The sequence below is a fragment of the Pelobates fuscus genome, chromosome 4 (genome assembly GCF_036172605.1).
Source record: "Pelobates fuscus isolate aPelFus1 chromosome 4, aPelFus1.pri, whole genome shotgun sequence".
Lineage (NCBI taxonomy): Eukaryota > Metazoa > Chordata > Amphibia > Anura > Pelobatidae > Pelobates > Pelobates fuscus.
The window spans coordinates 118,863,258-118,880,702 of record NC_086320.1 but is presented as its reverse complement, the minus strand read 5'-3'; the positions used below and the strand labels follow the sequence as shown (position 1 = coordinate 118,880,702).

Sequence of the window (17,445 nt, the reverse complement as noted above, 5' to 3'; positions counted from 1 at the left end):
CCCATCTTTCAAACAAATGTTATGCTATGTTTTTCCTATGTTCACAATAAATTTTTAAAAAAAGTTTAGGGTGACATTAGTAAAAATCATAGGCAAAAATCAATTGTTTGAAAAAATTCTCCAAGTCAGCTCTAGTAACAAAATGCTTATTTTAGCCTCAATTTTGCAATTTGTTTTTCAATTCACTACGACTCGGCACTTAGTGAACAAAGCCCTATAAAGTACCCGGGAAAGAATCCCATTAATAGTTAATACGCTGACTAATTGTCCTCAGTGAACAATATTATGAGGTTTATCATGCTATTGAAGTAAAACTCTTTAAATGCCAAGCAGTGAGACTCATACTGCATCATGCTGGTGTACTGGCATAATTAGAAACAATTAGCTCTCTTCCTTACTGTGGCATGTGCAATCAACGTAAGCTCCCCTCAGTTTAATCTCTTCAATCACCTTTTTTTTGTCATTTAGATACAGGAGAGAAACAGACAGGATTTGTGTTTATTTTTTTGTAGCATGATGGTGCTGTTTGCATCAAGGCAGAGATCCCCAGAGCGTGCAGTACTAGTCGGGGAAGTGCTGGAGCTAGGAGATAGACAGAGGTAAGGGGTCTGCAGGCTGCGGCTTTGCTGAGAGCTGTCCGAGGTGCTGAAAACAAGTCATTGAGAGCTCTCTCTGCACTGAGAGCAGACTCCAGGACGTCTTGTTTCCTTTGCTCTTCTGACTCATAGACAGAAATTCCAAGTCATGGTGTATGCACCAGGTAAAGTACTCTCTGTTATGATTCTGGCCTACATATGTATTTTTTTTAATTATTTTTTTATTATTATTAAAAGCAACGATGTCCTTTTTTCAGTATTCCAGTAAAGGACAGGGTCATTTAAAATGAGATTGAATGAAAAAAGAGAGGGAGCTAACCTTTTTTTGCAGACTTGGAAGCTGTACATGTGATCATTCAGACTCCCAGTGGAGGGAGGCCAGCACAGCACAATAAAAACACAGACCCATCATTTGCTGGAGAGGAAAAACTCACTCATACATCAGGTGCTATCCCCTCTCTGTTCATCAATGCATAGGAGTAAGTGTGCTCTGCTTTAATGAGAGGGAACATGGGCTGTGTATTGCTTTAATTTAACTGCTTAATGACTTGATTAAAAAGCATGTTTAACATTCCAATAACTCAGCTAGCTCACTGGTGATTGATACATTATTTCTCATGTATTGAAATAGAGGGTGATCTGACAGGGAATTTAGGGTGCACTGAGTTTAACTTTATTCTGGTTAGAGATTTGTAAACTTTGTAACAATGAGGGAGTTGTACATTGTGCATGTTCTAAATGGATTTAGTTTGTATTCTCTTATAATATTAGAGAAAGTATAGTTTTAGAATAAACAGTGCAGTTAATTTACAGAACTAGCCAGGTTTAAATGAAATATTTTCATTTGAATTCACTTTTCTTTTTGTCATTGATCATTTACTGGCACTATGTTCTTTTGTAATCCTTTATTTTTAGTAATGGAAAAAGTAGGCTGAATAGATAATGAGAAACAAGAGACAAGGGAAGGTGCCAATTTGTCTGCAGTGTTGCTTAATTATCCATGCAAGTTATAGGTCATGGTTTACAGCGCTTTAATGTAAGCTGAATGTCAGTATCCCAAAATAATATTGTTAGTAGTTATATATACCGAGTGTGCCTTGTAGTACTCCAACAGTTTTTATATTTGGATTCTGTCTCTAATCCTTTTTATCAGCTAGCCCAGATGCGTCAAACATTGAACTATGAAAATTGTACACAAATTTGTGGAAGTGCTATGCTGCATAAAAAGAAGATCACATTTGACATTGACAATATATTATCACAGTATAGGGGTGAATGATGAATGTTAAGTACATTTTCAGAGATATTTTTATTAAAACTTAAAAAAAAGAAAATGAAAATAACTATTGTGACATTCAGTGCTTATTGCATAGTTTTAGAAAAATACGTGGAAAACTTCAGTAATTATTATCATGTTTGTCTGCAGCGTAAAAAGCAAATACAGAATTACCATTGGTCTATTTTTTTTAATGTAGTGTGTTGAATCCAATGAACTCAGATTAGAATACACTGTATTTCTACATCAGTGTTCAAGGTTACAGTGTTGTAATATTTTATCAGATCAGTATTTTTAAAGAAAAACACCACTAAATACATAGAAAATACACTGGCATGCAAGTCACGGACACAACATTTTGAGTTACAAAATTTGATTACAATCAGATATTAGTGATACTGCTTGTGGTAGCTATTTGTCATTGGTGTCACCTCAGCTGAGGTTCTAGGAAGAGTCAGCAAAATTTGAGACTAAAGAATTAATAAATTGATAGAAGTAATTGCTGTGACCTTTTGAGTTTGAGAAAGTTAGTTGTTTATGATGTGTCCATATGACCCTAGTTCAGTGTATAAAGGCATTGTTATTTGCCACCTTTACTGCATTAACAATGTAGCCCATTTTCACTCTTCAATCTTATCCTTGTATAAATTACTATTAATACACTCTGCTCTGCAATGTTTGTTTTAAATATACAAATATTTGCAGTTCCAGTGAATATTGTGTAAAAGTTAAAAATCAATAACAGTAGTTTAATGACTAAATTGAAAAGCTTCAAATGAATGATTGCCCTTATTAAATATCTACATTACCTTTAACCAACAATGTGAACTTTGCATTGTCAGGTTCATTGTATGTGACATTTACTTAGTTTCAGCAAGTATCATTCAGGGCTTCAATCTCTTGAAACCTGACTGAATCACTTCCCTTTTTTTTTGCTGTGTTATACTTCCTAAATATAGAAACATAGAATGTGAGGGCAGATAAGAACCATTCGGCCCATCTAGTCTGACCAATATTTCAAAATACTTTTAATTAGTCCCTGGCCTTATCTTATAGTTAGGATAACCTTATGCCTATCCCACGCATGCTTAAACACCTTTACTGTGTTAACCTCTACCACTTCAGCTGGAAGGCTATTCCATGCATCCACTACCCTCTCAGTAAAGTAATACTTCCTGATATTATTTTTAAAAATATATGATGTGATCATTGAATTTCCCAAAGTTTGGCAAGAAATTCACCAACAGTATGGAGAAAACAAATCACAATGGCCATTTGCACAGTGTGGCCCCATAGAGGTAAAACTTATTTATGGAACTTCAGCTATTTCCGTTACTGGGCTTAGTTGCTCTCTTGAGAGTAAAATATTCTGCTAATATTTTTCACCAAATGTTACACACTAGCTGAGGGAAGGACAGCATTGGTGTTGTGGATATTTGTGTCATTTAGACTGGTTGACCATCATAAAAATATAGTCTAAAAAATTGGCAGACGGCACAGTCAGCCGTCATTGCACTAGTAAGTCATCCAGAGTGTTACACTTATTATTATACTGAAAGGGCAAATCCAACAGTAAGTGCTACAGACTGTAGATGTTACATTTGTGCCTTAGAGCAAATCTTCCGGTCACTCTTTATTAACAAATTCATATGATGATCACAATAGCTCATTCGTTAATTAATGGTTAGTTGGGAATAAACACCCTGTATGTATAATGTATATATATATATACATTGGAGGAGGGTTGTACCTTTGGTTTCAGAGGGATTAATAGCTTATCTTTCTTAATAGAGGTCTCTATAATTTAGAAATATGACATAATTTGCAAAGGTCTCTGTGAACAGAGACATATATCCAATGCTGCTTCGCGATCTACTGGGAGTAAGAGTGTACCTTCCTTTGTATCTCATGTAGTACTTCATGACACCATTAGGAAACTGCTGGATTGGGCATATGGTTGCACTAATCATGTCTGTCAGTAAACTCGAATTGATTTGTTTCATTTGTTTTTCTTTCAGTCTTTGACTTTTTCATTTTGCATGCTTTGAGTCACTGTCTTTCAATCTCTCTCTTGCATTCAACATAGAATGACTTAATCAGTTTTTTTTATGGGAGGGTATAATCTCTGCTGATATATATATATATATATATAACCATAGAAGTGAATGGGAACATTGCTACTATTAAAAAAAAAGCTTATATCATTTAATGAAATATAGCCCTAAGAGTGTGATAACCTTTAAAATCAGTTAAGAATTTACAACATGATAGCACAACAAACTATGCTAGCATAATTATCCTGCACATATTTGGATAGCAGAAGCCATATTCTTATATGTGAACAGCTTCAGATTGTTCCTTGTACCACCTGCAAGAAGATAATGCAGTGGGAAACAAAGAAGTATGAATAGGAAGTCAAAACATGTACAATTTTATGGTAAATTCATGTTGTTCCTTCATCGGATATAACAATGTTTTTTATTTTTATCAGAAACCTACTTTTCTATTTATGATACCAGATCTAATTGTGAAAGTCACTTGTTCTAGTTTTAACTCTGTGAATTTGTGTATTCGGGTTAACATGTTGAATAAATAGACACTCCTCTATAAATTGTCATTCCCTGCCATGTCTTTACTCCTCCTCAAATTGCAATAACATATCTGCATCTGTCAAAAAGATATGAAAAACAAGTAGGCAACAATAGAGTAAATCAAGTTACTTTGAAGCTCCCAGTAAAGAGACCATTTATAAAAGTTTAACATCCCTATATATACATGGATGAGTGACCTTATCAACCCATGAAAGACAAGTGACAGAATAAGTCGGCAACAACAAAGTAACCTTCAAAAATCCTACATTAAAATGGAATGTGCCACTCATTTATTGGTGAAGAGAATGCATAAATAATAAACAGGGCACTCCATATGGGCATAGAGTCATTTGTTAACAGGGCATGAAGGCCTCATGAAATAATATTGGTTCTTAAGAAGTTAATGGCATATTGTGGATCTTTTGGTCATTATGTACAATGCGTGTTAAGATCCCTTTCAGCCTCTCCGCTATAAGTTTTGCGTATATCTTAGTGTCACAGTTCAAAAGGGATATAGGTCGAAAATTTGGGCATATGACTGCAGGTTTGCCTGGCTTCGGCAATGTGGAGATATGCGCTTGAAGCATCTCTTTAGGCATACAACCGTTGGTGTAACAGTGATTTATAAGCCGGGTCATATGTGGGAGTAATGCTTTCGTAAACGTTTGATAGTACAGGTTTGTAAACCCGTCTGGGCCTGGAGATTTGTGTGTGGGCAGATTTTTTATCACTGCCGCTACTTCTGATTCTGTGAATTCGCTCGTGATCAGTGCTATTTCCTCGTCTGTGAGAGTAGGTAAGGTCATTTTGGATAAAAACTCTTGGACTTGGGCGGGGGTGGGGACATGTGTACCCTCTGAGTCTTTGAGGTTGTACAACATACTATAATATTTAGCGAATTCGTCCACAATGTTTTGCGGGTGCAGTATTTTTTGTTTGTCGGCTGTTAGGAGGTAGGCTATTTTGGCATTCGGTGAACGCTCTTTAAGTTTCGCCGCTAGTGTAGCGCCTGATCTATTACCATGCGCAAAAAATTTATGTCGGAATTTGTGTAAAATATAATTAGTTTTTTCTGTCTCTATATCGCTTAATTGTGTTTGAAGAGATTTAAGAGTTTCATAGTGGTCTTGGGAAGGGTTCGACTTGTTCGTGTGAGTTAACTCCGTTATTCGTTGTATGAGGTTTGTATATTTAGCAGTTCTCTGCTTATTCCTATAGCTGGCATGTTTGATTAAATTACCCCTGATTACGGCCTTGTGGGCCTGCCAGTTCGTGGCTATGGATGTCTCATTTGCATCATTTATATCAAAGAAGGTGTGGATATCATCTTCAATGCTTTTGACTATGTGTGGGTCGTGTAATAACGTTTCGTTGAGTCTCCATGTGCCTTGACCCTTGTGTGGGAAGTGTTCCTGTATTGTGAGTAACACAGGTGCATGGTCTGACCATGTCATTACCCCTATCTGTGAATTGATAATTTTTCGGGTCAGAGCAGTGGGTATCAAAAACCTATCTATTCTGGAGTATGAGTTGTATACTTGCGAATGAAAGGTAAAATCCTTTTCAGAGGGATGTAGTATCCTCCATATATCTATAAGGCCTGCATCATTGATCGTCTGGCGTATTTGCTGTGTAAGGAGAGTACGTTTTCGTGAGGTCGTTCGATGCACACTGTGTGCGGAGGTTGTGTCGGCATTGCTGTCGAGAATAAAATTAGTGTCACCACCTATGATTAGATTCGTGCAGGTGAATCTACGAGCTAGGGATATGATTTTGGACAGAAAGTCTTTTTGATTGTTATGCGGGCCATATATATTCAGTAGTGTGTATGGGTCTTCATTTATAGTGCAACATAGTAAAAGGAACCTGCCTTCCTTGTCTTTAATTGTTTTTTGGAGCTTAAAGGTAACATCCTTGTGTATCAGAATAGAGACGCCCCTCTTTTTCTTCGTGTACCCAGAATGGAACCCTAGGGGGAATTGTGTGGAGGTGAATTTGGGCATTTTGGTTTTGAGGAAGTGGGTTTCTTGAAAAAACGCAATTTGGGCTTTAAATTTAGTAGCTTCAGCCAGGGCCAGTCTCCTTTTATGAGGGGTGTTAAGACCCTTAGCATTTAGCGAAAATATAGTAAGGGTCGTCATCTGTGGGCGATAGAAGCCGCTGAAGGTGCTAGAATGTGCCGTCGGAGATTATTGAGTAGATACCGGTCATGGGTGATAATGTGACAATGTGTTGCCTCTGCATATATGTTGCCTGGTATGTCGGGCCTTGTACAAAAAAGTCCAAAATTAGCTGTAATATGGGTTTCACACCATGGGTTATTTCTGTGGGTACAATTATAGTGTGTGCACATCAAGTGTGGTCGATGTGGTTGAACAACATACCCTATTTTCATTGTGTGCCGATTGACTTGGAGGTTTAAAGTCGTATCTGGATACCTCGGGGGATTCAGGGAGGGGGGGGAAGGGTATAGGTTAAACCAATGCTCGAAAGCAACTATATACAGCATGGTTGGCAGATCTGAAGCGACTGCCATCTTGTAGAGGTATGCGGCTCTGTGGAGCCAAGTGGGGGGAGGGTATACGTTATATATGTTTTACCCTACTTTTCCGAGCTCGCTATATTCTCGGATTTAAGTTACTTATCACAACCCTTCAAATATTGTTAACAGACATAGGAAGAACTAAAAGCATATGTCAACAAAAACTATACAATATATCAATACAATCTCTAAGTGTAAATACTACGATTAAGCAGTTGTATATGCTCACGTATCCTCAGGTGATGTTTGCGAAAATACAGGTTAGCTGTACCGGAGAATACGAGAAATGTCCTTCACTTGTGATTGGATATTGTGAACCAGTCTTTGGATACCATCTGTGGTGGTTGGCGATGAGTCCCATCCTCGGCGTCCCGTTCATGCGCAGGTATAGGGAGATTCCATTCTTCGAGAAGATGGATGCCTTCTTGTACTGTGCGGACTTGATGTTCCACCCCGTTCTTTCTTATTATTAGGCGGGTGGGGTACCCCCATTTATATTGGATTCCTGCAGTCCGTAGAGCTGCTGTGAAGGGCGTAAATGCCTTGCGTTTCGCTAATGTAGCCGCTGACAGGTCAGTAAACAGTTGAATACCCGTAAATTTGTCTGGTAATGTGCCCGGATTCCTCGCTGCCCTCATAATTTTTTCTTTGGCCACAAAATAGTGTACCCGCGTTAGCACGTCTCGCGGAGCGGTGGAGGCCAGAAACTTAGGGCGCGGTAGTCGGTGTATCCTGTCTAGGTGCAGTTCTTCTTCCTTGAGGTCTGGGCATAAAGTTTTGAAAAGTTCCGTGGTGAAGTTTTGGAGCTCAGTGGGAATAATCTCTTCTGGGATACCGCGCAGGCGGACATTGTTCCGTCTGTCACGGTCTTCATGATCCGCTACTTTCGCCTCGAGTGCATTCAGTCTTGTGTCAAATGCTTCATAGCCTGAGGCTAGGTTGTTGTGTGCAGCGATTATTTCTTCCGTCTTTTCTTCCAATTGGGAAGTGCGTTCACATATCGCTTTTATGTCCGCGCGGACATCTCTGGCCAATTTAGAAAATTCAGCCTGCAGATTATTCTGTAGGTCTTGCATCATTCGGTGCATGGCTGTTTCTGATGCCGGCATTGTGGGATCTAGTGAAATTGAGGTGCTGTCACTCCGTTCAGAGTAAGCTGTAGGGGAGTTTGGGCCTTCGGCGCCATTTTGAGGCTTACCTCGCGGTGGTGTGAGTGCCGCGATTCTCAATTCCGCCGGTCGGAGTTTCGTTTTTTTTGCTGATCGGTGTGACATGGTCGGTGTAGAGCTCACCAGTGCTGGTATGAGTGGGTTTTTTCTTCGGGTATGCTATTATAATCGCTGTATTGTGGTTACCCCCGACGGAGCTGATCTCTCACGCGTCCAGTTCCGTGAGTAGCCAGGCCACGCCCTATATTGTGGATCTTTTGTTGCCAGGCTGATCACTTTGATTTTGCAAATTTACAACATTGCAATTGTCGTTTTTAACATATGAACCATTTTTTTTTCTAGGGGAGAAACCAGGAAAAGAGCCAGAGGAAGTAAAGCTACAAAATGCTAGTAAACAGATTGTAGAAAAGGTGATTCTGCAAGCAGTTCAGCAAGTCTCTCAAGAAGAGGAGCATGGAGAGAAGAAATCAAATAGAAGAGCAGGTCAAGAGGTACCATCTAGCAAAATAAAACACAAACAATGAAAGGAAGAAACAAAGTCAAAATGGTTACCTTTCGAAGGCTTCAACATGGCTTCAACATGGCAGCCCAGCCCAGCCTAACAATAACGCCAGCTCTGTAATTATAATCATCAAGAAAACCAAAGCATTATCCAAATGTAGAACTATTATTGTTGAAAGTAGCACTCTGCTGTGAAGCATTTTCTGTGCGTTTGGAGAATTACTCACCCTGACATGGGGCCTCTTTATAACCTTCATGAAAAAAGGAAGCAGTGGATGCACAATTCTTTTTCATACAAGTTTCTCCTGAGTTATAGTTTTGTATGGAAGACTCTGCTATTTTGCACAATTTCATTGTTTTTCCTGATCCTCAAAGTATAATTTCTTTGTCAATTACATATATTATGCTCAACATTTTTTTTTCAATGTCCCTATATCTACAATATTTAAACAAGTAAGTTGATGTTCTTCATTGGTTCTTTGTATGTAAATGTTTGACAATTATAATCCATTGTCAATCACTTATTCTATTTTTAATTATGCTTTAAAAAGGGGTCCATTTATCAATCAGTAAGGGGTGGTGGGTTTCGCAATATATCACACTGTTTGTGAATAGACACCCCCTTTCACCATTGTTTGTTTCTTGTTGTCCTACTTTGTCCATGTTATGTTTATTTACAACATATAAACCATTTAGATTGGTGTCTTACTTTATTTGTTTTGTTTATCTGTTTCTGTACTTAAAAAAGAAGAGTGCAAGGTCTCTAAAATAAACTCTGGGAAATCTTCAGGTTTATATTTTTGTTTATGATCTGCTTAGGATAAATTAAAACGGTATAACGTACAAACAGATACTTGACTTATTTATTTACAGTATAATTCTTAAGTATGAAAATATTGATGCACATATTTTCTCATAATTATGACTATAAAGCACTTTGGAATATGTTTGCAGCAAAATGATGTTAATAGTATGTGTATAGTTTATAAATACGTATGATAGTAGCTACATGCTGTGATGTTTTGTACAAATCAGCCAATAATTCCTGTATAACGAAGTAGTCACTTTATTAATACATATATAACAGCATCTTCATATTGCAGCCTTGTTACACAGGGTTTCTGCAGCCGCCATTTCAAATCCCTCCAACATTCCACCAACTCCCAACAGGAACAGAAAGTAAAGAACCAAAAGAAAGGAAGTGCATCATTCACAGCCAACAACAGCCCAACTGCCCAATGCCCATACATCACAATACATACACTCACACACTCATACACAGCCCAACTGCCCATACATCACAATACATACACACATACACTCACACACTCATTCACAGCCTAACAGCCCATACATCACATCTCCTTCCTTTCTCAACCAAACAAAGAAAACAAAACAAAATAGTAAAAAGTCAACAATAATAAAATAACTATTTAAAAATGTGTCCTTAATCTGCATCATTCTGTCCATCATCTTCAAGATCTACAACCTTTTTTTTTAGGACAGCTTATTCTACTCCTACTAGGATACAATTTCTGCCTTCTCACTGTGGAGTTTCTCCGACTATAGTCCCTTAACGGATATTTTGGTTGCCAGCGGTTTGTGGCCCTTCTCTCTCTTGTTGAATGGCCAGTATTTTCATGACCACAGCCTTCATGGTGTCAGGGTACCTGTGGTCTCTACCTCCGAAAGAGGTAGAGACTTAGCCGTTCCTCCATCCAGACGGTCTGATGGCTTCCTTCCTCGCGGTCTATCCGGTCATGTTAAGCCGGCCGCGAGGGAGTGACTGCCTTTTACAGCATCACGACCGGAAGTCGACGGCAGGACACTACCCGGAACGACCTGTCAGTCAATTGCTGCAGGACCAATCAGGACGCCTCGGAGGCGTGGTTACTTTCCTGAACAGGGTATTTAACGGAGCTTCTTTCTTTAGCTCATTGCCCTGTCGTGGTTCTAGCTTGTTCTAGTCACTCAGTGCTTGTATTCTGCTTATTCCTTTTGGTTTTGACCCGGCTTGTTTATCCTACTCTGCTTACCTCTGTACCCTTGATTCGGCTTGTCTCTCGCTCACCTGTCTTCTGTTACCCTCGACCTCGGCTTGTCTTTGACTATTCTCTACAGTACTACTTACGTTAGTCCGGCCATTCTAAGGTCCGGTATACGTATCTGGCTACTGTTTGTACGCTGCGTGTTGGATCCCTGTCCCGATCCTGACATTACGACAGGGCCAATGGATCCTGCAAGTACAAACAGTCAGCTTGCTTCTCCTGATCCTAGGTTTGAAGCCATGGATCACAGAATGGATCAGATGGCGCTTGCGCTACAGGCACTTTTATCTCGTGCCAATAACCCACCAGAGGAGATACATAATACCCCTATTTCTCCTGTCAGTTCAGGTCTAGAGGTAGCCACACTGGGTGCTTCTTCTCGCATTACCCCCCAGTACGCTATAGTGGGGCTCCTGAGAAGTGTCGTGGTTTTTTAAATCAAATTAGTATCCACTTTGAATTGCAACCTCGCTCCTATCCTACAGATAGGGCAAAGGTAGGATTTATTATCACCCTACTTATTGAGAAGGCTCTGAGATGGGCCAACCCATTATGGGAAAACGATAACCCATTAGTGTATAACTATAATGCATTTGTAGCTGCTTTTAGAAGAACATTTGACCCTCCAGGTAGAAAGGTGAATGCAGCCAGATTACTGTTGCACCTGAGACAGGAGAACCGAACACTTGTGGATTATGCACTAGAGTTCAGGTCTCTGGCGTCAGAAGTCAAGTGGAATGAGCAGGCGTATATGGATGTATTTTTGAATGGCCTATCTGATGTAATCCTTGATGAGGTTGCTACTAGAGAACTCCCTGAAAATTTAGAAGACTTAATTTCGTTCATCTCTCGTATAGATGAACGTTTAAGAGAGAGACAGAACACTCGAGAGAGGAATCGGAGACCTTCTTTTAGGTTAGCCCCCGCTTTTCCAAGTCCTGACTCCACAGTATCTTTGCTTCCTGAACCTATGCAGATAGGGTATACCCGCCTCTCTGAGGAGGAAAGACAGTACAGGAGAAGAGAAGGTTTGTGTATGTATTGTGGAGCCAAATGTCACTTACTCTCGAACTGTTCTAACCGTCCGGGAAACGCTCGCACCTAAGTCTCTCTAGAGGACAGGCCTTGGGTGTTTCTATTTTGTCCTCTACTCCTAATTATAAAGATCACAGGCTTCTGCTACCAGTTTCCTTAACTTGGGAGAAGGAAGTAGTCAGGGCTATGGCTTTGATAGATTCCGGTGCTGCTGAGAATTTTATAGACCAAGCCTTTGCTATTAAAAACAATTTCCCATCCCAGCTAAGGGAGACACCCTTGGCCGTTGAGGCCATAGATGGTAGACCACTACTAGATCCTGTTATCTTTCGTGAAACCATACCCATTATTTTAAATGTTGGTATCCTACACGTGGAGAATTTATCTCTTTTGCTCATTTCGTCCCCTTCCGTTCCCATAGTTCTGGGGTACCCATGGTTGAAGAAACATAACCCTATTATCGATTGGGAGTTAGGGGAGATACTCTCGTGGGGCCAGGGCTGCCAGGAAAGGTGTTTAGGCAAGGTTTCTCCATTAGCTAACATTAACATACCGGAGAATCCTACTCAGTCCACAGAAGGACAGATACCAGACCTTTACCTAGACTTAAAGGCAGTATTTGACAAGAAGAATGCAGATTCTTTAACCGCCCCACAGGACATTTGATTGTAAAATTAAGCTTCTACCCGGGACTATGCCTCCGAGGGGTCATGTATATCCTTTGTCTGTTCAGGAAAACTCGGTTCTAGAGGAGTATATTCGGGAGAATTTAGAAAAGGAATTCATTAGGAGGTCTTCTTCTCCGGCCGGGGCTGGGTTCTTTTTCATTAAGAAAAAGGATGGCACGCTGAGACCTTGTATCGATTACCGAGGCTTGAATAAAATAACTGTCAGAAATGCCTATCCTATCCCACTGATTACCGAGTTATTTGATCGTCTTAAGGGCTCCAAAATCTTCACTAAGTTAGATCTCCGAGGGGCATACAATTTGGTGAGAATCCAGCATGGTCATGAGTGGATGACGGCATTCAATACCCGGTATGGTCACTACGAATACACGGTTATGCCATTTGGACTTTGCAATGCTCCTGCAGTATTTCAAGATTTGATTAATGAGGTACTTAGGGAGTTTCAACATGATTGTGTTATTGTTTACCTGGACGACATACTAATACACTCTAAGGAGATTGAGACTCACCATAGACAGGTCAGAAAGGTATTACACAAACTTCTGCAACATGGTCTATACTGCAAATTGGAGAAGTGCAGTTTTGATCAGTCTCAGACAGACTTTCTTGGGTATGTGATTTTTGGGGAAGGTTTTAAAATGGATCCTGAAAAGCTCCAATCCATTTTAGACTGGCCTTTGCCCAAAGGACTCAAGGCTATCCAAAGGTTTATTGGTTTTTCCAACTACTATAGGCGCTTCATTAAGGGATACTCCTCTATCATTGCGCCTATTACCAATATGACCAAACAAGGGGCTGTTACTAAGATCTGGTCTAAGGAAGCTCTCGTTGCTTTCAAGACTCTCAAGGAACTTTTTGCCTCGGCTCCCATTCTAGTCCATCCTGATACTACTCTGCCTTTCTTGCTCGAGGTCGATGCCTCTGAGACAGGAGTTGGGGCTGTTCTGTCTCAAAGGTTAGGGGTGGACAAACCGTTACACCCTTGTGGTTTCTTCTCTAAGAAATTATCTGGGCCTGAGAGCAGATATGACATCGGGGAGAGGGAACTCTTAGCGGTCATTAAGGCTTTAAAGGAGTGGAGACATTTACTGGAAGGGACATTACACCCTGTTACTATTTTAACGGATCATAAGAACTTGTCTTATATTGGGGAGGCTAAGCGCTTATCCGCCAGACAGGCTCGCTGGTCATTGTTTCTCACTCACTTTAATTATGTACTCACTTATAGACCTGGTTCTAAGAACTCCAAAGCTGATGCTCTGTCTCGTCAATATGAACCATCCACTATAACTGAACCAGTCCTGTCCTCCATAGTTCCTAAGGGGAATATCATCGCAAACACGAATCTCAGGATTCACTCTCCATTGCTTTCCGAGATCATGAAGTTTCAGCATTTGGCACCCAAACAGACTCCTGGGGATCGACACTTCGTTCCTGCCGCTCTCCAACTGGAGGTGCTACGCTTTCTCCATAACAGCAAAGTGGCTGGGCATCCTGGCATCCGCAAAACATATGCTCTGGTCTCTAAAGATTTTTGGTGGCCTGACTTACGTAAAGATATTAAAGAATTCATCGGGGCATGTGAGGTTTGTACCAAGACCAAGCTACCTCATTCGCTTCCATGCGGATTTCTGCACCCTTTAGAAGTTCCTGAGAAGCCTTGGTCCTGCCTGGCTATGGACTTCATTGTTGATTTGCCTATCTCTAAAAAGCAGACTGTCATCCTCACTGTGGTGGACAGATTTACTAAAATGGCTCACTTAATTCCCTTACCTAAACTACCATCTTCGCCCGAATTAGCGGAGATATTCGCTAGGGAGATTTTCCGTTTGCATGGGATACCTTCCCAAATTGTCTCTGACAGAGGCTCCCAATTTGTTTCCCGCTTTTGGAAATCTTTCTGCTTCCAACTAGGCATCAAATTGAATTTCTCCTCTGCTTATCATCCTCAGTCCAATGGAGCTGCTGAACGCACAAACCAAAAAGTTGAACAATATTTACGTTGTTTCGTTTCGGAACACCAGGACGATTGGGTCGGTTTGATTCCTTGGGCGGAGTTTGCACATAACAATCTCATTTGTGATTCTACGCATTCTAGCCCTTTTTTCTTGAATTATGGCTTTCATCCCTCCATCCTTCCTTCGGAGTCTTCTTCTCAAGGGGTACCGTCGGTGGATGTTCATGTGGCCAATTTAAGGAAGTTGTGGGATCAAACTCGACAAATCCTGCTGCACAATTCTATGCTGGTTAAAAAACATGCTGACAAACGTAGAAGGGCAGCACCGGTGTTTGTTCCAGGCGATAGAGTATGGTTAAGTACCAGAAACATTCGGTTAAAAGTGCCGTCCATGAAGTTTGCTCCTCGATATATTGGACCTTACAGGGTTCTGTCTCAAATTAACCCAGTTGCTTATCGTTTAGCATTGCCTAATGCCTTACGCATCCCTAATTCATTTCATGTTTCTTTGCTAAAACCTCTAATATGTAACAGGTTCTCCTCCGCGATCGCCCCTCCTCGCTCGGTTCAGGTGGAGGGTCAGTAGGAGTATGAGGTCAATTCCATCGTTGATTCTCGAATCTCCCGGGGGAAATTGCAATATCTGGTCGATTGGAAAGGTTATGGTCCTGAGGAGAGAAGTTGGGTACCTCAGGAGGAGGTGCATGCTCCCCGTCTCCGCAGGGCGTTTCACTCTCGCTTCCCTTCTTGCCCTGGTGTCTTCCGCCCGGTGGGCGTATCTGAGAGGGGGGGTACTGTCAGGGTACCTGTGGTCTCTACCTCCGAAAGAGGTAGAGACTTAGCCGTTCCTCCATCCAGACGGTCTGATGGCTTCCTTCCTCGCGGTCTATCCGGTCATGTTAAGCCGGCCGCGAGGGAGTGACTGCCTTTTACAGCATCACGACCGGAAGTCGACGGCAGGACACTACCCGGAACGACCTGTCAGTCAATTGCTGCAGGACCAATCAGGACGCCTCGGAGGCGTGGTTACTTTCCTGAACAGGGTATTTAACGGAGCTTCTTTCTTTAGCTCATTGCCCTGTCGTGGTTCTAGCTTGTTCTAGTCACTCAGTGCTTGTATTCTGCTTATTCCTTTTGGTTTTGACCCGGCTTGTTTATCCTACTCTGCTTACCTCTGTACCCTTGATTCGGCTTGTCTCTCGCTCACCTGTCTTCTGTTACCCTCGACCTCGGCTTGTCTTTGACTATTCTCTACAGTACTACTTACGTTAGTCCGGCCATTCTAAGGTCCGGTATACGTATCTGGCTACTGTTTGTACGCTGCGTGTTGGATCCCTGTCCCGATCCTGACACATGGTTACTTGAACTGTGGCTTGGCAGTTCTTGTTCCTGAGTTTCATGGGGTATTTCCTCCAAATCATCCCCTATTACATCATGAGCCTCTGTACCAGGTGCATTGCAGACTTCAGAAATGTCATCATGCCAGACTCCATGCCAGATATCAGTGTCTGGTTGCATGAGTGGCCCTACCCACTTTGATAGGTTGTCTGTTATACGTGGTCGAAGTTGATTTGTATGTCTCCGTGTGTAGCATCCATCTGAGGTTAGAACTTTATAGTGCGCCGGCCCCAGAACTTCCTTTATCACTGCTTCTTTCCAACGATTCTCCTGATGATATACACACATCCAAACAGAATCCCCTGTCTGGTAACAATGGCCTGCTTTTCCGACTTGCATCTTCGATTGTTGCTGGATGATCCTTTGTTGAATCTCTGGTTTTAGCAGATACAACTTTGTCCTGAGTTCATGGCCTAACACAAGGCATGCTGGAGGATGTCCAGTGGTTGTATGAGGTGTATTTCGATACTGTAGAAGGAACTCAGACAAATGATGTTCAGGTCTCTTTCCTTCTGCTTTCAGACTTCTCAGAAAACCCTTTAACGTTTGAACAAAACATTCTGCTTGACCATTAGTAGCAGGATAATACGGTGCTGTACGATGATGCCGAATACCGTTTTCCTTAAGAAAAGCCTGAAATTGTCCAGAAACAAACTGCGGTCCATTATCTGAAACAAGCACTCTGGGCAAGCCAAATGTTGCAAATAGTTTCTGTAATGCTTTAACAGTAGCTTCTGCAGTGGTCTGCGACATGAATAGAACTTCTGGCCATTTAGAATGTGCATCTACCACAATCAGATACATTTTATTTTCCACTGGTTCAGCAAAGTCTATGTGAATTCTCTGCCATGGTGTTAGAGGCCAGGTCCAAGGTTGTACAGCACCATGTGGCAAGTCACGCTGTGCTTGTGCACAACCAGTGCAACCTGAAACATAACATGCAATATCCTCATCAATGGTTGTTCACCATACATGACCTCTTGCCTTCTGCTTCATGCGGACTATGCCAAGATGACCTGCATGTAAAATTTCAAGAATCTGTTGTTGTAACACAAAAGGAATAACCACCCTTTCTTCCCAGACTAAGCAGCCATCTCAAATTGATAACTCCTGAACTCTTGTTTGGAATGACTTGAGATGTATTGGAGTCTTTAGTGGCCAACTCTTGCGTACAAAAATAAGTATTTTCCTCAGCAAAGAGTCCTTGATTGTCTCCTGTGCAATTTCTCTGGCTGTTATCACCTCAATATATTGTAGATCTTTCTGCGGTAGTTAATTGTGAATCCATTTTCAATGGAAGTCTAGAGAATGCATCCGCATTAGAAAGATGAAGAGAATAGGTAGAGTTTATTTTGCTTTAGAGCAGTGGTTCCTAAACCATGCCTCATGGCCCAGCAACAATCCAGGATTTATGTATTTTCCATTTTTGATTTCAATCAAATTCAATCAAAACCTGGACTGTTGCTGGGTCATGAGGACTAGTTTTGGAACCACTAATCTAGATAATTAGATAGTGGTTAAAACAAAAAGGTAGAAAGTGTTCCTCTGACCTCTTCTCTACCAATGAAGGAAAACGCTCTCACTTACTTGAACCATGTCTCCTATGTAAGACCTCATCTGGCATGGACATGAAACTATCCACT

At 41.1% G+C, this 17,445-nt stretch overlaps 1 protein-coding gene across 1 annotated transcript; it reads left to right on the top strand.

Annotated features, from left to right (window-relative positions):
* Window positions 1–502: 502 nt before the first annotated feature.
* AKAIN1 (A-kinase anchor inhibitor 1) lies at window positions 503–9,072 on the top strand. The gene is made up of 2 exons (XM_063450457.1): window positions 503–760; window positions 8,517–9,072. The coding sequence occupies exons 1-2, from the start codon at window positions 745–747 to the stop codon at window positions 8,696–8,698; spliced, it is 198 nt and encodes a 65-aa protein (XP_063306527.1). The 5' UTR covers window positions 503–744; the 3' UTR covers window positions 8,699–9,072.
* Window positions 9,073–17,445: the final 8,373 nt, after the last annotated feature.